At 37.2% G+C, this 26,198-nt stretch overlaps 1 protein-coding gene across 2 annotated transcripts in view; it reads left to right on the top strand.

Annotated features, from left to right (window-relative positions):
* The window catches only part of sh3gl1b (SH3-domain GRB2-like 1b), a 33,508-nt gene that overhangs the window by 450 nt on the left and 6,860 nt on the right, over positions 1 to 26,198 (top strand). For both annotated transcript variants that reach the window (XM_067414014.1, XM_067414015.1), the window contains exons 2-5: positions 22,604 to 22,672; positions 24,224 to 24,296; positions 25,696 to 25,839; positions 25,942 to 26,075. In XM_067414014.1, the coding sequence (XP_067270115.1) occupies positions 22,604 to 22,672; positions 24,224 to 24,296; positions 25,696 to 25,839; positions 25,942 to 26,075 (420 nt within the window). The remainder of the gene's footprint in view (positions 1 to 22,603; positions 22,673 to 24,223; positions 24,297 to 25,695; positions 25,840 to 25,941; positions 26,076 to 26,198) is intronic.

Consider the following 26,198-nt stretch of genomic DNA (forward strand, 5'->3'; position numbering starts at 1 on the left):
TGCTAACACTGTGCTAAACTTCACCCGCTATTCTGCATTTTAAAAGTGTTTAGTGTGTGTTTTCCCCTCGCTGTATTTAACGGTTTCTAAATATTTACAAAGATAAATCGTGCTATTGTTTAATGTCATACCTTTGTAGAGTTAGAAACTGCTTGCTTTGTGTTTTTATTGTCGGTCTTGTCCTAATTTAGTCATTGGCATATTTCATATTTTTGACAGCTTTCATAAATAGTTAGCGCCACTTTATGGGCTCATTTAGTCCTAATTAGAGGTTACACTGTGTTAAAATATGCAGAAGAGTGTCTGTTTTCTTTTAGCTTGGTATTGCAATACAACGCCCCCGTCCTTACCATATCACTCCGTTTGCCACGTTTACTGCAGTAAAACAAAGGATTTTGCACTGTGTATATGCTATGATCTACTACTGAAACAGGGTTATTTGGAATATATAAAAGTATATGCAAATTCTGCAAAGAAATACACTAAAAATGTACGGCAGCATCAGGTTTACCATTACCGCAATTCCCTTTATTGGCATCTGTTGGACAATCCCGTCTTCTATGGATATTGTGTGTTTGTGTGTCTCTTGTTTCTATGGTTCAAACTTTATGCTGGCAATATTTAACTGGAAAAACTGACACTGTCAATGTGGCTTTCCTCTTACAAATGAGCAAAAGTGGGTTAAAGAAACCTGCATGTGATTAAACAAGTACAATTTAGGTAATTCCTGCTATGCAGTAGCCATTAATCTCTTTTTAAAACGTAATATGCTTAATATAAAATATATTGCAAATTTCTATGTGCTAATATCCATTGAAAGTATTTCTATGGCAAGGTTTCAGAAATATGTTTTGGTCAAGCTCAAATACTTCAGCTGTATGAGTTATTAATATAAATAATCAGATATTACAAAATTCTAACAGGATATAAAAGTGAAAATGAGAACACATTTTGTTTGATACAATTTGATTATAACAAGGAAAGAATGAAGAAACCAGGACACCTGGGTTATTTTTAATGCATTTCTTCTATCAAAGTAGAGAAATTATTTAAAATGCACCCCTATTTTCATCTAAATGTGATATGATAAAGGGAAACTGACAAATATGGTGTACATCCAATATAATAATACATATGAGGGGAGCCTGCATAACAGCAAAAACTTGAAAACAGTTTCAGTAGATCTTTGGAGAAAAATTTGTTTCAATATAACTGGCCAGAAAAGCTTTATTAAAGCTTGTCAATCCAGTTTGGCTAAATATTTTTTGTTATTATGTTGGAAATGGCAAAAGTATAATGGAACCTGAGCGTGGGCAGCAGCAGCAGGCAGTGTGTTGGCTTCAAAAGTGCCAAAAGTCTCACTTGGACCCTGTGAAGAAGACATTCAAATGTGTTATCAGGAAAAACTCTTTGATTTTGGCTGCTCTTGCATTCTGGTGGTGTTGTGAGGAGATTTTTTTTTCCTGTGGTTTATGGTATAATTTACTCAACAGTTTAATGTGTTTTTGTCGGTTTGTTAGTGTCTTGTTGCCAGTGGTTGTGTTTTCCTTAGGGCACATGGTCACAGATGTAGGGGAAGCAGTGCATCTCTGTCCCTGTTCGCTGATCTCAGCAGGAAAGGACAATCGGTTGCCTAATTTCCTGTCAGGAACATGCTCAGATCCCCAGTGGGGGGTCTACATGAGTGGAGGAGTACAGCAGGGCAGAGGAAAATGGCCAGTGTTTGGGCCTGAGAAGAGGAGTATGAATCATGCAACACTAAAGGGGGTTGGGGTGCTCTCGCTTGCTCTGCTGGGCTCTTTTTATTGGACTGCAGTGCTGCAGAGAACTCATGCCAGCATTCCACAGTAATCAATACTTGACATAGGCTGGACACCCTGCCAAAAGACAAACTAAGACACCAGTCACACCCTCAGCCTTCCTTTCGGTGTGCTGTCCGTAGAACTGTTTGAGCTACTTTGAGATTGTCTTTTTTAATGTAAACACCAGGAAACATTTAGCATTTTGTTTTATTTTTGAGCAGAAACGATATGCTGCAGCCTTGATTCCAAATTGTAATGACTAGAACTAGGGATGCACCAAAATGAATTCTGGGCCGATACTGAAACTGAAAATTCTGGATGCAAAAACTTTGCCGAAACTGAAAATTACTTTTTAAAAACATAATTATAAATACATTTTTTTTTTATAATAATAATAATTATTATTATAATTTAATATTAACTATTATTATTATTATTATTATTATTATTATTATTATTATTATTAAGTCATTTGACTGAATTTAAAAAAAAAAAAAAAATCATGCCAATAAAATAAAATAACCACACTTTAATTTAGAGTAACACACTAAAATTTGACAGAATAAAAAAAACAAAACTAAAAAAGACAATATAGCCTATATTATTTTTCATTCAGGTCTATGCAACTACTCTCAAAAACTAAGTATTTTAAGGTGAAAAAATGCAAGTGATTGCGTTGGCGCCTCCATGTCATGCGAATGGTACCCTAATTCAAAACTAGGGTTGGGCATCGAGAACCGGTTCTAACTTGGAACCGTTTAAAAAATAACGATTCCATTGGAATCGTTTAGAAAATTTATTTTCGGTTCCGATCTTCGGTTCCAAGCGCGCAAGTTTTGGTTTCCATGGCCACCTGATTTCCGGTGCTTGCGCGCCCGCTTGTTCTTTTAGTCATGGAAGCCCGGTAAGCGGCTCTGAAGTGTGGATTTATTTCACTTTTAAAAGCCTGGGTCGGCACAGTGCAACTAGTGTTGTCAAAAATATCGATACTGAAATATCTGAAAAGATACGATAGCCTGCTCAGTCTACACAATCGATCCCAGCTGCTGTCCTCTCCTCTCCTCTCTGACCGACAGTGAGTTGACCAGCAGCCGCATATTCTCATTCAGCCGGTTAACCTCTGAACACGACGGACGCGCGTTCTGCTGGACTTTTCCTTACGACAGCGTGTTAGTGTTAGTGTGTGTGATCGGTCTGAATTTCGCGCGGGATTGCACATAATTCTACGAATCCCCGCAGATTTCAAGCTCACATCTGAAGCGCACACACACACATAGCCTACCGTAATAAAGCCGCCCCTGACATACAAGTGCAAATATTCGCTTCTTTTTACAGCTTATTATTGGTCAAATACACTCAAACAAATTCTCAGTGCACATTTTGAACAGTATGTAAACATAGTCTTAAACAATTCAGGAAGAAATGAAGAATGAGTAACAGGAACAGTGTTCAGGATCATTGAGTGAGGCAGTTCTTAAAGGGACAGCAGTCATTTGTTATTCAAAGTCAAACTACAAAAAGACAAACGATCACACTGCTCTTGACTGATCAACGCGTGTAACTTTAATGGTTTTATATGAAACTATTTAATTTTTTGCAAAAACATTATCCAATGTTATTTTAAATTTATTTAGCCACTTTGCGTTTTTTTATTCAGTTTCTTACCTGAATGTTAGACCTACCTGAAAAAATAAAGCAGTCTATTTCATTTATATCTTTTATTCTATTGTATTTATTTGTGCTATTTTTTGTAATATGTATCTTTGTTTATTCAATTTACCATTCAAAATCAAGCTTACTTGTGCTGTGTGTAAACTATTGCAACACAATTACCCCGTTGTAAAAAATACATTGAGTTAACAAATATTTGTGAGATAATTTTAATAGTAATTGATCAATGTTTATATATGAGAAAAAGCTTAAAAGCTTTATCATATAAAGTGATCTCTTCAGAAGAAATGTTTGATTGCCTAGACTTTCAAAAGACAGACAAAAAAAAAAATTATATAAAAAATATCTAATTGACAGTATATGCAGCGTTTTCCCCCGTTGTATTGAAAATAGCATTGAATATCGATGTGACATGTTTTGACTCCACCCCTCAAAGAATCGGAATCGAGAATCGAAAAGAACCGGAATCGAAAGTAAGAATCGGAATCGGAATCAGAATCGTTCAAATCAAAACGATGCCCAACCCTATTCAAAACCGTGCTTTAACACTTTTTTTGGCACCCTTCCGTTGGGGTACCTATAGTCCGGTACTAAAAGGGGGGAGCTAGACTCATTGTAAAATGTTGAATGGTTGACTGAGAATCATCACTCGCTAATGTTTTTTTGACTGTGTTTTTCCTTGCAGCCTTGACTCAAACAAAGCGTGCCTACATTTTGTGACAAACAGCCACATGCCGAGAATAGTGTCGTCAATTAGTGATGTCTGGTTCGTTAACGAATCGTTCTTTTTAACCGGATCTTTTTAATGAACCGGTCGAACCAGTTCACCAAATCGGACTGAATCGTTCCGGTTTCGCGTCTCAAATCAGCACTGATCGCACAAGTTACTATAGTTACTCATGAGTGACAGTCCTCCAACTAGAAATATACTAATATCTTGAAGTAGATGTTGTAACTCCAATAGTTCACTGAACTGAGACATGTTTTGCTTAGAGAACTGATGAACTCACGAGCAGCTGATACGGAGCACGCGCTTGTAACTAAACGTGCAGCAGTTCTCGGATCATCCGTACAGAATCGAAAACGGACATGTTTCTTTTGGACACGTTTGATACGGAGAACCGACGAGCCAATGATCTGAGCATGCATGTTATTTGTTCAGAGGAACGAAATGCAGGTTTTAAGTGTATAAAACGAATCACGTTTGGAAACATCATCACACAAAGCGGTCTTTTTACTGTATTATTTTAAAGTTTGGAAACACAATGGATTGTAAAACGGTCAAACTAACTAAACATTTATTTGTTTTATCAATAATGCATTATATTTTCAGGAACAGCTTTTTTCTTATTTAATTTCTAAGTCGATACAAATTTGAAAATGTAATCAAAACAGTAGGTTGAAGGTTTGATATCACACTACATATTCAGCTTGGAGCAGTTCACAGCTCGGCTCACTGATACAGCGGTTCTTGAGTCAGGACCGGGTTGCAGCGGTTCTCGGATCACCAGTACAGAATCAAGAACCGTTTCTATCAGACATGCTTGATTCTGAGAATCGATGAGCTGAGATACTGAGCATACTCTCGGACAGCTGATGCTGTTTCTCTCTGACAACTGATGCTGATAATATATGAGCATGGGTGAACCGAGGATTTGTGTAAGTTTATGTTATGTCAATATAAGTTTATTTAATCTGTGTAAAACATCAGTGTTTGCACGACAGTGGCTGTATTGAGTGCTTTTGCAAAACAAAAATGAAAAAACGTATCCAAGATGATGATGATGGCTATAATAATTTTTACTAAGTTTTGATTACAAATACTTTATATGAATGTGTTTGAATGTATTTTCATTCGCCGGGATGATAGAAATGACGTCATTACGTAAGGACGTAAAAGAACCGGTGATCCGTTTTTTTAAAACCGTTTCATTGAAACGAACTGTCCGAAATAACCGGTTCGCGGAGAAGAACCGAACTTCCCATCACTATTGTCAATACCAAATCAGTACTGAAATGTAAAAAAATGTGCCATAGCGCTGTTGAGCAGAATCGTACACGCCTCTGACTGGCCATTTGCGCCCACACGCTCATCAAATATGTCTGTGATTGGCTACAACGATCAGCGTAAGAATGATCACAGCATAGCCTTTCCGTTATGGAATCTGATGTGCTTGCTGCAGTGAACATAACAAGCACATTATACATTTCTAAAAGTTTAACAATTCTGAACTTGGAGAAAATACAATATATATATATATTTTTTTTGAAGTGTCAGAAATTAAAATGGACTTTATAAAAGAAAAAATATATATTGCTGTTTTTTCTTCTTCCTATTTCTGTTTAATTCATGTGCCCTTGTAATTTTTAAACTCGGCATGTAACCAAAATCAGCACTTTCTTGTTTTTTATGGAACATCATTTCGGCACCACTGCAGTAAAAATAAACAGTAAAATGTTTTCATACAGGTTTCCTGAACACTTTCTCTGGTCAGACAAAGATATTTCATTGGGTGTGTTAGTGTTGCTGTGTCAGGCTTGTTGAGATGCTACTGCAAACAGCAATGTTTTAATTGAGACATCATTTACACTTCTTCTGTGAGAAATTAAGCCTTCTGGTTGTCTTGGCATAGCAAGGTGGGATAGGAGAAAGTATTTTTAACAGAAAAAGTAGATCCATCACCTGTCTGTCTACCTAGTAAGACATTTACTTGACATTTGTTTTGTATGTGGATTGCGTAAGAGGGATTGTACTTAAATTCCTGCGTTGTCTCTGTAGCAGTTGACACAGTCGTGCATTCTTCTCTTTATTAGACTCACAAGCACAGCATTATCTATGGAGTGTGGTCTTGGTTTCAGTCTTTTGCCTGCTGGTTCTGCTTCAGCTATGTGGCCGGCTGTTTGTGTGTATGGATATTTGTGTCAAAGTTAGCAGTACTTTGCATTCTTTATCAACATTGTGTGACAGAGCTGAGCCTCTGTATTATCTCTTTACCTGCTGATAAGGCCTCTTTCTCTTGTAAATATACATAATCATGTTGCTAGCGGACTGAGCTGTACAGTTTCATTGCGGGAGTGTCTGATTGCGATCATTACAGAACAAATGAACCACATTGGCCCGACTTGCTCAGATAACACTTAACTCTATAGGCTTAACTCTATAGGCTTCCTACTACAGCACACTGATTCAGTTAGAATTAATAAACACAGCAACATGCAACATACACATGACCAATCAAATTATTATCCTGAATGTGTGTGGAAACAAACCATGTGAATGTACTGAAATGTGTCTGTGCATAAATAGCATGTGTGATCAATGCATCGAAATCAATGCCTTTGTTTGTGCATCAATATAACAGACTCACGCTGCTTACTGTACATCTCCTGTAAATTACCAAAATCTTGACTGCAATCCTCATTCATCAAAACTTTACTGGGTTTTCTTTATGCAGCTGAGAAACAGTTTGTGTATCATCTGGCCATATAGCAGTGGGATGGTTTGACATTCTATTCAGTCTGTATTTCACATAGTGCGACGAGTTATGGCTTGCACTCTTCAGAAACAGTGACAAGAATACCGTAATTCCTCAAATAAGACCGGGGCCTTTATTTACCTGAACTGCCGATGGGAACCGGCTTTTATTTGAAGCAGGCTTTTATTAGGGGCAGGCCTGTATTTCTAATTCCATCTGTTTGAAATATAATTGCTTTATGTAAAACGTTTTCAATTTAAAGTAATTGTTCCAGTGGACAAATATCATTGATTTTTTTAAAGAAACATTTGCAAAAATATCACCATACAAAAACATAATACGCATTTTTTTGTAACTCCGCGCGAATTCGTGAGTTCTCAGCGAATCTAGCCGAGCATGACGTCTCATCCCACCGGCCCCCAGTTTGCACATACAAATGAGGTGCTTATATTTACTGAATGAGCCTACAAAAGCGGAAATAAGCCATTTTAAATAAACATTCATGTTTAATAAAATAAATAAATAAATCACAACATTAAAGTTGAGTGAAATTAGGAAATGTTTAAGAGATCGTTACTTAGTGAATATTTTGTTCTCATGTCACAAGTAATAATATCGAGCCAAGGTTTACTGAGTTTTACACAATTCTTTTGTAGTGTGGTTGTGCGCCCGTTAGCCCACTTCTCGACGCGTTGGTTTATAGAACAATTACTCCGAATCGCCCCCTGTCGTTTCAAAGAATAGCACAAATGGCGAGCGCGTCAAGTATAAACGCCTCGTCCGTTTGGAGAGGAGCACGCGGCACGCAGTCAGCGCATGTATAAACAAGGCTTGAGACGCGGCGCTGCGTGGAGCTGAGCTTCGAGGCTTGGGTGCGACCCCCTTAAAGGGGGGGTGAAACACTCAGTTTCAGTCAGTGTCATGTCAATCTTGAGTACCTATAGAGTAGCATTGCATCCTGCATATCTCCGAAAAGTCTTTATTTTTTTAATAATTATATAAGAAAGATGCGCTGTTCAGAGTCTTTCCGAAAAAAGCCGAGCGGGTGGGGGCGTGTCGTGTGAGCGGAGCTAAATAATGACGTGTGCTCGCTGCTGCTATGTTGAGTCGAGTGTGTCGTAAAGCTGTGTCAACAGCGGGAAAAAAACTTTATTCAAAATAAAAATATGGCTTTTAATCAGATACAGCCATACATCTATGATCCGGAATCAGACCCAGAGGCTGCAGTTGAACAGGAGCAGCAGCAAAAACGACTAGAGCAGGACGTCTGTATGTGGTACAAGTTATACACTAACTATATAATATGCTTAGCGGCTTGTGTTATTTACATATTTATACTTGAATTATATCGTCGTATTTTTGTCTTTGAAGGTGTACATGTGGGAAGTGCAGTTGTGCACGTGTGTTTGTGTGTTTACGCGTGGTTTGTGTAGACAGTAAGCGGACTAAAAAAAACACAGACATTTGAAGCAGTCTCACTCACCCTTCTAACGTTGGGACTGCTCCATCATTCAGCATTAGGCGATTGGGAAAATCCGGCGTCGAGCTGGGCCTTGTTTATGAAACAGTCAGCACCGAAATGCAGCGAACAGATATAAACATTCGCGCAACTCAGTTGCTGATCCGGAAAAGCAAATTACATCCACTGTTGACTTAACGCGGGGATTTTGGCGAATCTGTGCAGGACTGTCTTGGTCTGGCAACCAAAAACGCACTTTTTTGGTGACATTGTTATGTGCACATCACCTGTCCAGCATCCTACAAGCCAGCGCTTTGATGGGCGTAGCCTGTTACTTTCGCTCTCTCCCTCTCTCTCTCTCTCTCTCTCTCACGCGCTTCCGGTAGAATTGTCCGTAAGGCCCATACAAGGAAATTCCGCCCCCATTAACGTCAAAGGGGACGCATGATCTCAAAAAACTTGCCGAAACTTATGACTAACCGGACAAAGAAATACTCCCATCAAACGTCCACCTTAACTTTTGAAACTTTGTCTATGTTTAGTATGGGATTCCAAGTCTTTAACAGTGTAAAAAGATCAGTATGCATGAAACAGCATTTCACCCCCCCCCTTTAAGAAGACATAAAAGAGACGAGAGGCTAATATTAGGTGCGTCTTAGTCAGCTCCCTAGTTCAGTAGTCGGCACTGATCAGGACATACCGGTAAGTCAATGGGCTTACTCCCTGATCAGTGCCCTGACTACTGACGGAGCAGATTGAGGCGCACGCATTGTGAAGATCGATATTTGTAGCCTGCCTGGTGACACGGTATTTTCACAGACATCGCATCTCTCATAGACTACATTAGCCTATTTAAAATGGCACATGCATCCATTATATATTCTCAATTTCATTTACAAAGCAATCCCTGTAAAGTGTTAAGGTTAACTATAGAAGAGACCAGGATTAGTGTGTGTCGCACTGGCATGACTCGCATCGGGGCGTGTGGCATCAGGATGGTTTTGCATTAAATTAACAGCATTTATAGGGCTGTGTTGAAAAAATCGATTCACCAATTCTGATTTAATTTTCATATTAATTTCTAAAGATCGATCCATAACTCAGAGGATCGATTTAATAATAGGCCTACATTTTCCATGTGAATTTTAATTTGCCGCGTCATTGAATTCACGCATGCACTCGCGAGGTGGAAGGACATTAAAACAACGAACATGGCAGCTTTGAAAACTCCAGAACCGCCGCGGACAGAGAATACTAGAGTAGGTAATAAACATGTGCCGATTTTCGATGATGCGATATATCACGATAATGAATATGCACGATATTGTTATCGTGGGCATTATAAAATATTGCAAATAATAATTTATTAACAATTAATATTTTTTTTATAATGCACTCAAGAATACTTTGCCCATCAACCATATAAATGCTCAACACCGCTGTATTCTGCACAAAGGGACACGCGCGTGCTCAGATGTAATATGAGAAGCTTGTGAAGGAGACGTGCTGCTGAAGTGCTCAGTGACAGCAGAGGGCGCTGATGAACTGCAGAATGCTGCGATTACCCCGAAACAAAAGCAACTGCTAGGGATGGGCGATACCACTTATTTTGTTTTCGATACGATACCGATACTTTCAAGGCCATTATCACCGATATCGATACGATACTTTTAAACTTATTTTTTTAAATTATTAAATATATTAAATTATTTAAATGACTAAGAGTAAAAATACCCACTTAACATATTTGAAAGGTATTTTAACATTCAATATGCCTTAATTGCAACTTATTAGATTCTAATATTTTAACACATGGATAAAATGTTTAGTAGTAGGGAAATTAACCATGGAAATCTACAAATACTGGCCTATTTGAACTACGGCTACTTCAGTAAAAAAAAAACATGGACATGGTTCAGTTTCACAAGGGACTGCCAGTGACTGAACATTGCACCCATAAAATGCAACCTTTTAATTCTGATAGTGATTTATATTAGTATTAGTTTTACAGCATAGAACATGATCAATTTCAACTTTTAACATTACATTTAAAGAGTGTGACTGCACTATGTAGGCTACAATTTCTATTTGTTTATTGTGACAACTCAAACTGTTATGTTTTTCTGTGTTTTGATGAGCATTATTCTGGGCTGTGTGTTCAAAAGCATCTATGGTTTCTTATGATAGTTTTGGGAAACGCAGTTCTGTTTGAATAATGTCATCAGTGAACGAACAGTCTCTCTGTGATCGATTGGTTCTGTCTTTTAGCGTCTGCATGCATTCAGATCATGGTTAAGATGAGCAGGAAAATAGTCCTATACTACACAATTAACATAGTTTATTTGTATTGTACGCATTAAATAATCTTTTTAAATAAACAAAATTACTGGTAAAAAAAAAACACCTTAGTATCGATATTTTTATTTGAGTATCGATACTGTCGATGCTCACACCAGTATCGATATATCGATACTTCATATCGATACGCTTATCCCTAGCAACTGCGCTAGTAAAGAAGTTTTTAAAACAGCCATTCGTTTTTGTTGTTCATCACAGGCTCAGCACCAAATACTTAATAATTAAAGACTTAATAGGCTATTTATTTTCAGACTTAAACATTTTTGTTTTAATCTGGACTACAACATGCCCTAATAATTAGAACTGTTCTAATTATTTGTTATTGTTCAGTAAAACTTTGAGACATACAACGTCATTAGTTAACATGTTAATTCATTATTACCAAACTGACAATGAAAAATACTTATAAAGAATTAATTATTCTAAGTAATGTTAATTTTTTAGTTACTGTTTAATAACATTAAAATCAAAATAACTTTTTTAATGGACCTAAGATAAAACTAACAATGATCAGTATTTCTTAACTAACATTACCAAAAACATTATACTTTCTGTACCATGTAGCTATTGCTCTTAGTTAATGCATTAAATAATGAGACCTTATTGTAATTTGTTAGCCTACCTGTTGTTCTTTATAGCCTTATTCTTTTGCACTTTAATCTGTTTGAAAATTGTACTTTTACAGCTATGGAAAAAATTAAGAGACCACTTAAAATTGATTTCTCAATGTTAAGTGGTCTTTTAATTTTTTCCCAGAGCTGTATATATTTTTGGTGCATTTTTGTATTTAAACATTCAGTTTTTTTTATTTATTACAAAAATAGGTCTTAAAGCTGTTATGCTATAGCAACAATTTTTTTTGTTGCAACTTATTTCAATATTGTGATAATATCGTATATATCGTGATAAAATATCAGCAATTAATCGCAGCATGAAAAATTGAGATCGGCACATGCCTAGTAGGTAAACAAACTCAAGTCGAAGCTCTCGTCACTATACCGCCGCCGCCGTGCTGAAGAAGCGTCGCGGACAGACCGAGTTTTCCCTCAGTCTTCCTCTTCTCTCGTTACCGCGGTGGACAGAGAATACTAGAGTAATGTAGACGAGTAAACTCGGGCTGCTGGATATGTCGAGAACGTGGCTTACATCACAGCCGTTCTCACTGCAGCGCGCGCTTACTGCCAAGGAAGTTGTAATGGCTGGCTTGTCAGACAGCACGCGCCCTCTCCACAGAGCACAGTTGTTCTTTACAACCATCAATACTCCATTTATTTGCAGTTGAATGTCTATAATGATAGTATCAATATGTTGCATAACTATAGTCCTGTAATATTAAGGTAACAGCTGGAAAAAATGCTTTCTTTAAAAACACTTATCTAAATCTCAAAGATCGGATCAGATCGGATCGAATAATGGTAATCGATTCAAGATCTTGAGAATCGAATCGATTCTTGAAATTTGAATTTAAACCCAGCCCTAGGCATTTAGGAGATTATCCACTCATTTTGCCCCTATCTTTATTTGAGACCAGCCTTTATTTGTTCGTGTTGACCACACCCCCAGCCACTATCAGAGGCCCGGCGTTTATTTGACTACAGGCGTTTATTTGACTACAGGCTTTTATTTGAGGAAATATGGTATGTCAGAGCTTGTGTTTTAAAGCTAAACACACATTCAAATTAATAATTTAATGAGAACAATGTAAGTCTATATTATCTCTGCCATCTCTAAAGTAATTCAAGTGCAGTCTAAAACAGTGCTAATGTACTGTTTTAGAAATACAAAGTGTTTTAGATGTACAAAGTGCAGTCTAAAACAGTGCTAATGTAAAGAAAACCAGGTGGTGCAAACAGAGAAGTGAAATCGGGTTAAAGGGTTAGAATATAATTTTCCACCTAACATGGTTAAAAGTAGCCTGACAAGCCATGCCAGACATGCAGATATCTGGGAACTCACCATAGACAGGGCTCAATCCGAGGGGCGGGATAAACGGTTGTCTTTCAAGCTCCCTCTGCACGCGATTGGATAGCGCTACAACCAACCAAAGCAACGAAGGTGAAGCGGAGCTAGTTGATAGATTAATCTTTCGCCGTATCTCGTCGGCAAAACTCCGAACACATCTTCCCTTCTTAAGAGTGATTTCAGTGCCGTTCTTTGTTATTTTCTCAAAGAAAAGCTTAACTCCAAGTCTTTAAGAGTCGCGTCCAAAACCGAATCGAAAGACCGCCGTTCGGCAGCTGCTTCGTTTAGAACATGACCTGTTAATGAATTCACCAGATTATCTGGCTGCATGATGTAAATTAAGTTAATGATGCAGTTTTACATGCTTCACTAATTTAATACTGAAAATAAATTAAAAGTAAAATGTTAAACACACATTAATCAGATTTGCACATGCTAATGAGTTAACTTTAATCCAAGTCATTGAATTCAGGTGTTCCAATCCCTTTAATGATCCCAGGTGTATAAAACCAAGCACCTAGCCATGTAGACTGCTTCTAAAAAAACAATTGTGAACGAATGGGTCGCTCTCAGGAGGTCAGTGAATTCAAGTGTGGTACTGTAATAGGCCACCTGTGTAATGATTACATTCTAGAAATTATCACTACTAAATATTCCTCGGTCAACTGTTTTTGGTATTATAACAAAGTGGAAGCAATTGGGAACAACAGCAACTCAGCCATGAAGAGCGGGGTCAGCGTATAGTACCTCCTCATACCAAGACATTTTGGAGAATTTCATGCTCCCAACTTTGTGGGGAACAGTTTGGGGATGGCCCCTTCATGTTCGAACATGATTGCGCACCAGTGCTCAAAGCATGAGCCATGTTTCCACCGCAGGAACTTTCCCCAGGAACTAGGAACTTTGGGGTGGTACCTGGTGTGTTTCCACAGCAGGAACTAGGGTCTAAAGAAGCTCTGAAGCTCCAGGTAAATATTTCTCCCTCCAAAAGGCCCTGCTCATGAAGTAGTACTTTTTCAAAGTTCAGAAAATTTCGAGAGTGGGATTTGAGCGCTGAAAATGCTGATTGGTTAAGCTCACGCAGCATTTTATTTCAACCGGCGTTTTTAAAAGTCTTTTGCAAGGTTCATTCTGCGTAAATATCAGTCTTGCTCTTTCTGTCTGATTGCGCGCGCTCATCTCACCCATATCACGGTCAATGTTTTAAATCTAGCTTCACAAGCTTTCAGAATACGCTAGGGCTCTTTTCCGCCATTTTGCTAATTATCTCTTTAGTAAACCAATACATAACCAGCAAAAGCAGCACAGCTTGAATCTCTTCCATACTTGTTGAAGACAGTAGGTGCGTTTACATGGAGCACTGGCTGCACTGTATTCAGTTTAAAAGCCCAATCCGAATGAAAATGCTCCATATAAACACCTCAGTCAGAATAAAAATGCCCAAACCAAATGAAATTGTAATTGGTTTGAGAAGGACCGTGGGAATAATCTTTTCATGATCCGGTCAAAAGAAAACATTTCCCATGTGTTCTTATATGACTTGATATGCAACGCACGCCTCCAAAACTGAAGAACTCTAAACAAGAGATGAAGGTAAACTTTTTATTTCATAAGAAGTTATGAAGATAATGTTGGAATAATGACACAGACATATCCTGGCTACACCCTCATCTTGAGTGTTTATTGTCCCAGGCAGTTTGTACTTCAACTGCGCTTGACAGAAGAATTTATTTTTTCTGAGATGGTTATTACAGTTTAAAACAAATAAATAGCTTATATAATACCGTATTAGTACTGGTGGCCGTTAAGATGAACACTCGCTCATTTTGGATCAACCTGCGCATCACTGATTAATGTGGGTAATCAAAACAACAACAAAAAACAAAAAAACAATCCAGACTAAAGTCTACAAAATTGGTAAGTTTCCCAGCGCCGCAATAGACATTATTTTTAATGGAAGGATATAGGCTAGGCCTGTTATCCTAATTAAAATTACAAGAACAAAATGTTTGATTTTGCATGGTGGTAACTCAAAGTTTTTTTTTTTTTTTTTTCGTTATTTTGGCTTTGAATTTCGTTAGATTTCATTAATTTTCTATTCCTTTTTTTTTTTTTTTTTTTTTAAATATGAACTGAATTTAGAAACAAAATAAACAAAATAAATTATTGAAATGAAGATGGCGTTTGGAGTGAGTGCATGCAAAATAATCTGTTCTCTGAATCAACGGCCTTTGTGAGTGTAGGCTACACAGATAAAAGTAGACAGTTTATAGTTTATAATTATGTCTTGCACATATCTGGCAAAAAATATCTTGTACTGTTATATCCGCTGCCATAGGCTAAAGAACAATGTCCATCAGAATGCGCCAACTTCGTCGGCCATGGGTTAAAGAAAACCTAGCTTATTAAATTAGGGTTTGTTTAAATATTAGGCCTAGCCTATAATATTTTTTATTTATTTCATATGTTGATGTGTTATGCCTGGTCTGTTCCGTTCTCGCACTCAATTTAGGCACGCTGCATTCTGATTGGTTCGGAAAGCATAGGGTACTGGGAGGTTGGGGCCAGGAGCGGAAAAAATCGTGCTATGAAGCGATTTAGAAATCACACCTGCTCAAATCGCGATTTTATTACAATTTCGATTAATCGCACAGCCCTAGAATACAGCGGTGTTGAGCATTTATATGGTTGATGGGCAACGTATTCTTGAGTGCATGATACATTTTTTTAATAATTGTTAATAAATTATTATTTACGATATTTTGAAGTGCCCATGACAACAATATCATGCATATTCATTATCGTGATATATCAAATTACCGAAAATCGGCACATGCCTATTTGGAGTAGTATTGTACATTTCAGGTTTGTTCATTCTTAGGATCTTTTGACTTTTGTAAGACAGGTAAAAAAGAGAAAAGGGACCATTTATGTTTTGTTTCATTAAGCAACTGATTTTCAATTATTCCTTCCTGGCACAGAACACTTTTTTTGAGAGTTCTTTAAGTGAGAGAAGATCCTATTGTAATGTTTACTAATTTATTTTATAATTTAAAAAGATTTTGCTTTGAAGAAAAAGTGGATTTTTGTTTGTATATGCTGTCCATTATAGTTCTTAGAAAGAAAATCGGAATCGGCAAAAATCGGTATCGGCCGATCTCACTAACAAAAAAAATCGGAAAAACGGAATCGGCCAAGAAAATTGCAATCGGTGCATCTCTACATTCAACTAACCGTTCAACCAAACCCTAATCCCTAACCTACCCTAGCCCAATAGTTGTTAATTAATATTACTCAGTACTTAAAGGCAGAGGTGGGTAGTAACGAATTACATTTACTTCGTTACATTTACTTGAGTACATTTTTTGGGTAACTTGTACTTTTAGAGTATATTTAAAAATGGGTACTTTTACTTTTACTCAAGTACATTTCTTGTGAAAAAACTGTACTTTTACTTCGTTACATTCGGTGGCGTTCCTCCGCTACTGTCAATGGTGATAATTAATTATATATTTTAAAATAAGTTATGACTTGTTCGCAAGTCTCGCGAAACGTTGGAGAGGCTGCTTCGCGAGAGGTGGATACGCATCACCCGCATAAAATTAGCGCGCGTTTAGTCAGAAGATGATGGCCGAAGCAGAGGGAGATGTGTGTGAGCGGCAGATCACCCGTACGTGGCCTCAAGTTCAGCCTGTTTTCAGTCCAAGATGTCAAAAAGAACAGTTTCATAATTTAATGCATGCTGTGTGCACCAATATGAACTGACATCTCAGCATAATTCCAGCTCCAACCTGAGAAAGCAGTGGTAAGTGTAACAATGATGCCTATATTTGAACACTATTAATGGTAATTTGGTAACTATGGGCACTTTTCCTTTATTGTAATACTATTTCACACACTGTCCGAGTGTTTTCCTCATATGCGCTCTTGTGCAAGCATTGACAAATCGTTTGAATCCTCCGAACACACGTCCACAAACAAACGTTCACATCTGCACATTTACATATCTTTTTTTTCACATAAAACGAGCAACCTCATTGGCAAAATGTACCTGTGGCAATGTTTTTGCAAACCACAAAATACGTACCAATACACACTGCAGAAATTCCAACAGAAATGAACACTATAGGCAGAAAAACTGCATTTTTTTAGTCTATGGTTTGTAAACTAAAACATTTTGAATTTTGCGTCACAGCTCCATGTTCTGCTTTTCTGATTCACCAGACTTGCTCGATAGCTCAGCTGATACAGATTTGTATTTGCAATTCGAAAAGCTTGAGAACGAACCCCATGAAGAACGAGTCATGATAAAAGAGCTCAAAGACGAGTTCTAAACACAAGCTAAAAATACATGGACACAATTTTATTTTTGTCACATTTGCTTTTGTTAACACTTTCGGGTAGGTTTAGTGTGGGTGTACGTTAAAAACACAACGTAACAAAACATGTCAGATTCACGCAAATCTGTTCTGGAAAAAAAAAAGCTTTTAGCGCCACCCAGTGGACATTTCACTTTGAAACTGTCGCAATATGTACGTATTGGTACATATTTTGTGGTTTGCATAAACGTTGCCATAGGTACTGATTGATCAGGCTAAAAACGAAACAAATTGAACAGCCTAATGTGACATCTTGCATTTATACACATATCCGGACAGACAAAAGTCTACATTTAAAAATGGGACTCTATTTTTAAGAATGCATATACTTATAAAAATATAAGAACAAAGTATGTTTTAAAAAGAGCTGTGGTTAGCCCAGCACACCATTAATTTACACTGTTTAACCATTAAACACACACATATATATATATATATATATGTGTGTGTGTGTATATATATATGGAGGTGTGTGAAAGCTCTCTAAGTAGTCTGAAATTCAGGGTTTTTGGATCTTATCAATCAGATCGAAAGTAACTAGTAACTAAGTACTTGAGTAGTTTTTTCATCTAATACTTTTTTACTCTTACTCAAGTAACTATTACGATTGTTACTTTTACTTTTACTTGAGTAAATATTTCCGTAAGTACTTGTACTTTTACTTGAGTAAAGATTTTGGCTACTCTACCCACCTCTGCTTAAAGGTGCCCTAGAATGATTTGAAACAGTATGTTAAATTGTTCTCTGATATCTACATAGAGGGTATGTGGCTTATTTAAGGGAAAGAATTGTCCAGATACAGTTTTACAGGTCCATTTACAACCCTATAAATTGTATATTTTTGCCTTATTTGGAGGAGTCATGAATATTACTGTTGAGCTCTGCTCTGATTGGCTTATTTCAGAAGCTCACAACAGTTCAGTAAAGCGGCTCGTGAGTCCTGACCATCCTGACAAAACACAGACCAACTAAATGAAACTTTAAGCAAAACATCTCAAATGGAGATTGATAAAATGCAGCTTACTTGTTTATTGGTGTTTTCAGATCATCCGCACGCAAGAGAGAGCTCGCGTTCGTGCGGTTGCCAGATTTCAGGTTTCTTTTCACAGAAAAGCTCATTTTAGCTCATGCCTGTTAAGCATTTCTGCTTGTTGCACCTCAGACATTTTGGGTAGCTGCAGGGTCATCAGCCGGGAGCCACCCTTCATTGATGTTTCGCTCCATTAATCCCATGATAAAATAATAAGTTAATTATTTTCCATAATGTAATGATACAAATTTAACTTTCATATATTTTAGATTCATTGCACAACAACTGAAATATTTCAGGTCTTATTGTTTTAATACTGATGATTTTGGCATACAGCTCATGAAAACCCGAAATTCTTGTCCCAAAAAATTAGCATATCATGAAAAGGTTCTTTAAACAAGCTATTAACCTAATCATCTGAATCAACTAATTAACTCTAAACACCTGCAAAAGATTCCTGAGGCTTTTAAAAACTCAATGGTTCATTACTCAAAAGCGTAATCATGGGTAAGACTGCCGACCTGACTGCTGTCCAGAAGGCCATCATTGACACCCTCAAGCGAGAGGGTAAGACACAGAAAGAAATCTCTGAAAGAATAAGCTGTTCCCAAAATGCTGTATCAAGGCACCTCAGTGGGAAGTCTGTTGGAAGGAAAAAGTGTGGCAAATACGCTGCACAACGAGAAGAGGTGACCGGACCCTGAGGAAGATTGTGGAGAAGGACCGATTCCAGACCTTGGGGGACCTGCGGAAGCAGTGGACTGAGTCTGGAGTAGAAACATCCAGAGCCACCGTGCACACAGGTGTGTGCAGGAAATGGGCTACAGGTGCTGCATTCCCCAGGTCAAGCCACTTTTGGGCTACAGAGAAGCAGCACTGGACTGTTGCTCAGTGGTCCAAAGTACTTTTTTCGGATGAAAGCAAATTTTGCATGTCATTCGGAAATCAAGGTGCCAGAGTCTGGAGGAAGACTGGGGAGAAGGAAATGCCAAAATGCCTGAAGTCCAGTGTCAAGTACCCACAGTCAGTGATGGTCTGGGGTGCCATGTCAGCTGCTGGTGTTGGTCCACTGTGTTTTATCAAGGGCAGGGTCAAAGCAGCTGGCTATCAGGAGATTTTGGAGCACGTCATGCTTCCATCTGCTGAAAAGCTTTATGGAGATAAAGATTTAGTTTTTTAGCACGACCTGGCACCTGCTCACAGTGCCAAAACCACTGGTAAATGGTTTACTGAACATGGTATTACTGTGCTCAATTGGCCTGCCAACTCTCCTGACCTGAACCCCATAGAGAATTTGTGGGATATTGTAAAGAGAAAGTTGAGAGACGCAAGACCCAACACTCTGGATGAGCTTAAGGCCGCTATCGAAGCATCCTGGGCCTCCATAACACCTCAGCAGTGCCACAGGCTGATCGCCTCCATGCCACGCCGCACTGAAGCAGTCATTTCTGCAAAAGGATTCCCAACCAAGTATTGAGTGCATAACTGAACATAATTATTTGAAGGTTGACTTTTTTTGTTATAAAAACACTTTTATTTTATTGGTCAGATGAAATATGCTAATTTTTTGAGATTACAACAAAATCATGTCCACAACAAAATCATCAGTATTAAAACAATAAAGGACCTGAAATATTTCAGTTGGTGTGCGATGAATCTAAAATATATGAAAGTTTCATTTTTATCCTTACATTATGGAAAATAATGAACTTTATCACAATATGCAAATTGTTTTAGAAGGACCTGTATATAATTACACTGACTGTAACAATAACACCTTAAAATAAATTGTAACCAAAAGCTATCAGTAAATGTAGTTCTGTATATTCATTTCCTTATTTTTACAGCAAGATTGTTTACAAAATTAGATTTTATGTACTTTTTAAATAGAAAGGTGACACTGATAATATTGCCTTCAGTTAAATGTTAAATTGATGGGAATTTGAACACGTCAGTCTTTATCTGTTGCCTTAATCTAAGCCGTATCATGTTTTCCACCCAGTTTATGGCGTTAACTCTATCCTGTGTCTTTCGTCATCTCAACATATTGGAGACATTTGGACGCACCTGTTGACTTGCCACAAAACACTGGTTAATTATTAATTAGTTTCCTTTGTGCCCTCGTCTGCCAAACAAACTGAATTGCACAAATATTGCAAACATGCTTGGAGGATATGGAGTGAAAAGGTCACTGCAAGCAGACACCATGTCAAACACAGCTACGGTTATGATAGAGTGTTCTTGTGCTGATGTCTTTGGCTTAAAATAACTGTGTTATTCATATTGATACAATTGTATCAAGTTGTTCATGATTGTTCTTGTGCATGTTGGTGGTGTTAACAATTTTTTTTATAAGACATCAATTTGCATATGTACATTATACTAAGAATTAAAAAAGTATTGCAGGCTTAATAGGCTTATGTTAAAGGATGTAAAATAAACAATTTATTGACTTCTAACAGCCCTGGCTGTGTGTTATATCTATGAAATTCTTTTGTCTGCCACAGGAAGGAATGGCATGTCTGCGAATTACCTAATTTGACGGCTTTATGCAGCTTCTATTTTGCACACAATTGTGATTATTACATTTAAATTAACAATGTCATTAATTCAATAGACTGCCCTAGTATGTGTGTGTGTATAATATATTTTGTCTACAAATACAAAATATACATATATACAGTATATATATATATATATATATATATATTTTTTTTTTTTTTTTTAATTATTTTTATTTTATTGCATATATTTTATTTGCAATTGGCTTTAACCAGCAAGAGATGTTTGCTGTGATCTATACAGCAGATGTTGCAAGAATGTCCCATAGTGTATTTTTAATGGTTTTGAAAGTTTTGTTTTGACTTAAAAGACCATTTGAAGTGTGTTGTTCACAAACTAAATGTGCATGTTTAGATCGTAGAAAAGGCTAGAGTAAGAGAAAAACATGAGGAAACATAACACAGTTGGTGGTTGTTATAGATAAATAATCTTTAGCACCATAGAAATAGCAAAAACAAAAAAATTAACTTAACATGGCAAGTTACCACCATAAAATGACATGTGTTTGTGATTTAATGTTCATATGACGTGATATGACAAACATCCAGCGTTCCCCATGTTGAAATATATGCTTCCTCCAGTTAGGGTCAAGAAAAGCAATAAAACGAACAACATATGTTAGTGTGGAAAGAAATTTAACATGTGGCCTTGTTTCAACAGTTGCACGATCACTGTCTTTGGTTCTTTGTTGCACATTCAGGATCAGGACATGACTAGCGGGATGAACATGTGTTACCAAGTCCTGAGAATAACAACTGTTGTGGCAGACGCAGGTTCACACAGCTTTTTTTAGTTTAGTACCACTGGTGTTTTGACATAGACAAGTAATGCAAGATATGCAGTATAATATTTACAATAATTTTCTGAGAATAATAGTAGTATTAGAGCAATTTAACGCATTAAGAATGAAAGCTATGGAAGTACAAAGGAAAAAAATATCCCTCCCAAGTGAGCGCAAGAGAAATGAGTTGCAGGGAGGCTAATTAGATTTACATGTGTACAGTGCTAAAATGAGTTCCTTGTGAAAAAGTTAGCCATTTTCTGCAGTTTATATATTGTGAGGAAAACAGAGGTGAAGGAAGTGTAAACTGACAGAAATTGTTCATGAATTGGATCAAACTGGTCACTGTTATTTTGTGTCCTGGTTTGATTCAGTAGAATGATCAATACAAGCTTTTCAAGTTATAGTTAGTTACATTTGAAAATGTCTTGTTTGAAAATGACAGCATGTTTCATTGTCGTTTTAATTAGAGAAAGAGCGAGCGAGTGAGTGAGGGTGTGTGTGTGTGTGTCACCTGAAAAATGTTCAAACTGCTGGGGTCTAGGGGGAATGCAAAATATGCTAGTGGAGGCAGGGCTGTCCTGCTCCTAGAGAGCCACTGTCCTGCAGATTTGGTCTGAATGTCATGTTGCAACTGTCCCTACATCGATATGCTATCTTGACACTATAGCTTTGACGCATGCTAGCTATACCTGTTAGAAGCTAAGAAAACACTCATTAAAACAATGCTTCACACAAACAAGCATGTTTAGACTGTGACAAATTATGTCTTTTTTACAGAGGAAAAGGTTGCCTGTGTTTGTTTTCTTCCGGGTAGGAGGAGGGGCTAACTGAGCATGTGCAATATAATTCGAGAACACAATAGAGTAAATCAACTTTTGAAATTACATCAATTACATTCGCGCCACCAGGTGGTGACAAGTTACTGTTGAAAATGTACTCGTAATTGAATCATTCATTCGAGATTGTTTCTAAAACATGAATTCATCCAGTAATGAAGTGTGAAGTATTTATAAATAAGTAATTTAATCATACATTCATCAATTTAAAATAATAATAATTCCAATTCAGTCAGTCATACAGTCATACTGGTTTAAAAAGGGCTTCTCTCTCTGTTTGTCAGATGGTGAGTGAGAAGGTTGGTGGTGCTGAGGGAACTAAACTGGACGAGGAGTTCAAGGACCTGGAGAGAGTAAGTGGACAAACAAGCAGCCAACAGTCTTTCTAAATACATTGATTTTAACGCATCAAGTGATTCAAAGGTTTGACCTCTGTCCCACACATACATCAATTTTTTTGATTTTCAACTCCAGCTGTGTTTTTCTGGAAAGTTTCGTTCACTTACAAAGTAAAAGGTGTGGCTGAAGTGATTCAGGATAATAATTTCATAATGAGCTATAATTTTTTTTCACTGCAGTGGTGTCTGCAGGTGTCTGATTTTAATAATCGTATCCTCTAAATATGAGTTATGTCATCAGGTCTCCTGAAAATACTGATCAATGATAAATGTTAAACTTTGTTCTAACACTAAACTCTGTGTGGCCTCACAGATTTTACAAATGTATCTTCAATCACTTTCTTTGTAATTACATATTTTTGTAAAAAGTTTAATATAATACAAGCAAAGAATTACTTGGAACAGTAGTCAGATAAATCGTATGTAGGAAAATTCAATACTAAAACTCCTCCTCAGGAAGGCATAAATACAGTCTGCTGGCCAACATTGCAAAATAAGCCTGATGACATGTATCATATGTATCAGATATTGACCAGCTTACTTACTAAATTAATTAATTAATTAATTAACAAGAAATATTGATTTGTTGAAATGGTCTTATTATGCGAGATAAAAGCCATTTACCCTTATGTGGGGTTGAAAACCCTGTAACACCTTTTGTGGTACCTCTAAAAAAAAAAACAGCCTTTTAAAAACAAAATTGTAAATCATTTCTTATACTATATTTCCACTAAATATTGGATTTAGTTTTTGTCAACTGGTCTTATTTCAAATGTTTCGATCTCTCCCATTCATTTTCAAAATATGGTCATTTATGACCAATATAAGCTCAGATAAATAAGGTTTACTATCAGTCAGTTTAAAAGAAAATACAAAACATTTAGTAAAATAAAATAATTTAATATATACAATTTAATCATATCTAATATATGTGTGGAAATATGATGAGGAAACACAGTTTATTGAATATCTTTGCAGCTCTTCTGTCAAATGAAGTCATGCTTCTATTAAAAAATATCGGAAGTGTTGTACATTTACTGTAGACTGATCAAATTAAAATTAAAATATACAAATAACATTTTAAATTACTTCAGTTTTGAAATAAATAAAGCAGCATTTTATGTTTTGTTCTGGTAACTGGTCACTCTGCAACCGGAATGAAAAAAATAGCCCAGCATTTTTGCTCAGAATAAACCAGTTTGTTTTTAATTCCTGATTTTATAATAACAGTCTACATTAACAGTCCCAAACATGCCAGGTAGTGTCTTAGAATGTTTCAGCTAGACGTTAAATGTGTCCTCAGCTTTAGATAACTGTCAAATGTACTGTTTATCAAGAATCAAGATTTTTTTTATTTAGACATTAAATTAATTAGGCTGTTCTTATTGTTACATGTTATTAAAAAGCCATTTTGCCTTTTTATTCCATGTTGGTATTGTGTCTTGCCTGTAGTTGTGGGTGTACATGTGTTCTCTGTGCATTGACCTCCCCTCTGTGTTTCTTTAGAAAGTAGATGTGACAAATAAAGCTGTGGTAGAAGTCATCTCTAAAACATCAGAGTACCTGCAGCCCAATCCAGGTAAGATCAAAGACATCCCTGAAGCTTTTATTTAGCTTGCTGTCTGTTTAAAATGTTCACACAAAATTTTTTTTTTTCTTCTGTCAAAACAGAGGCACAAAATTGATCATTACTGTAAAACGTTTCTATCCCTGCGTCCCAATTCACATATTATCCATACTAAATAGCCTGACAAGCCAGACCCACATCAAGATGTTTGGTCTGGAAACTCACCATTGACAGGGCTCAATCCGAGGGGCGGGATAAACGGTTGTCTTTCACAACTCCCTCTGCACACAAGCACCGTGAAGTGGAGCTCGTTGATAGATTAAACATTCGCTGTATCTGGTCGGCAAACCTCAGAACACATCTTCCCTTTTTAAGAATGACTTCAGTGCCGTTCTTTTCTCAGAGAAAAGCTTAACTCCGAGTCTTCCAGAGTCGTGGTCAAAGCTGATTCAAAAGACCGCCGTTCGCCAGTTTCTGTGTTTACTAGAAGCACGCAAACGCAACTCGGCCGTCGTCATTATGACCCCGCCCACCGACTCTATAAACGATGTGATTGGCCCGGCAAGAGTTAGGCGATTACAGCTCAGAAGGGTATTGAGAGTTGCTAGACGACACTCGCGGGCAGATTAGATTTGCTGCCGCTAGGGTGCGTCTAGATTTCTAGGCTATACTAAATAGTATTCGAAAATAGAATTAGTATGTCCCAAATCATCGTACGCTGAAAAGAGTATTCCAAAGATGCCCAGATTGTCTACTATTTCCGGTCAGAATTCGAACTGCGGATCGATGCACACTCTTAACAGCTGATATTGCCCACAACCCATTGTGAGTAGGACGAGGATTTGATTAGAACTACAAATGTGGTTTAAAAGTGTTAAAAAACTACAAACATGACGGATGTGCGAGTCTAGATAAAGGTTTGAGTGATCAATTACCACTATTTAACCTGACAAAAAGATATTTATTCAGGGCTATCCTCATTATATTTAACCTGCAGCAGCATTGTGTACTTTTGTAATGACACGTTTGGCCATTAACTTTTAAATGTGTCATTTTATTTAAACTGCAAACGCACAAGCAGAGTCTCTGCATTAAAGACCCACACATAGCAAATCAACGTGAGTCTACATTTCTCTCGCATACGGTAGGAGATTAAACTGAATGTGGAGGATTTTAACTGTGACAAATCTTACAATGATTGACAGGGCAGTTAAACGGTGATGGGATGCACGTAACTAAGCGACAGAGTCAGTTAAAGATGACAAAGTAGTATGTCCAAAAGTATGTACTTTTTCTTCTCAAAAAGAGTACATACTTTTAGGACGTAGTATAAATGGGCGAATTGGGACGCAGCATATGTCTTTTCCATTCTCCATTGTTGCCTCTATTCCTGTCTGTCTGTCTCACACAGCATCTCGTGCAAAGCTCTCTATGTTAAACACTATGTCTAAGATCAGAGGGCAGGTGAAGAGTCCAGGTTATCCTCAGGCTGAGGGGCTGCTGGGAGAATGCATGGGAAAGTATGGCAGAGAACTCGGAGAGGAAACAAACTTCGGTAGGTTTACAAAACGAGAGCAGCTGTTAAAACCTCACTAAGTTTTGATTGCAATTTTCCAGCTAACCACATGTACAAAAACAACCACATTTTTGTTTGTAGGTGGTGCATTAATTGATGCTGGTGAAAGTATGAAGAGGCTAGCAGAGGTGAAGGATTCTTTGGACATTGATGTCAAGCAGAATTTCATCGACCCTTTGCAGGGCTTGTGTGACAAGGACCTAAGAGAGATACAGGTTTGCTTTCTCTTTCTGTCTCACACACGCCTATGGAGACATTTTTTTTGTTGATACCCACACTCTCACAACCAAATAATGTGCAACAATTTTACCTTTAGGGGGGTACAACAGCTTTTCAAT

This window comes from Pseudorasbora parva, chromosome 13, assembly GCF_024679245.1.
Source record: "Pseudorasbora parva isolate DD20220531a chromosome 13, ASM2467924v1, whole genome shotgun sequence".
In the NCBI taxonomy this organism is placed as follows: domain Eukaryota; kingdom Metazoa; phylum Chordata; class Actinopteri; order Cypriniformes; family Gobionidae; genus Pseudorasbora; species Pseudorasbora parva.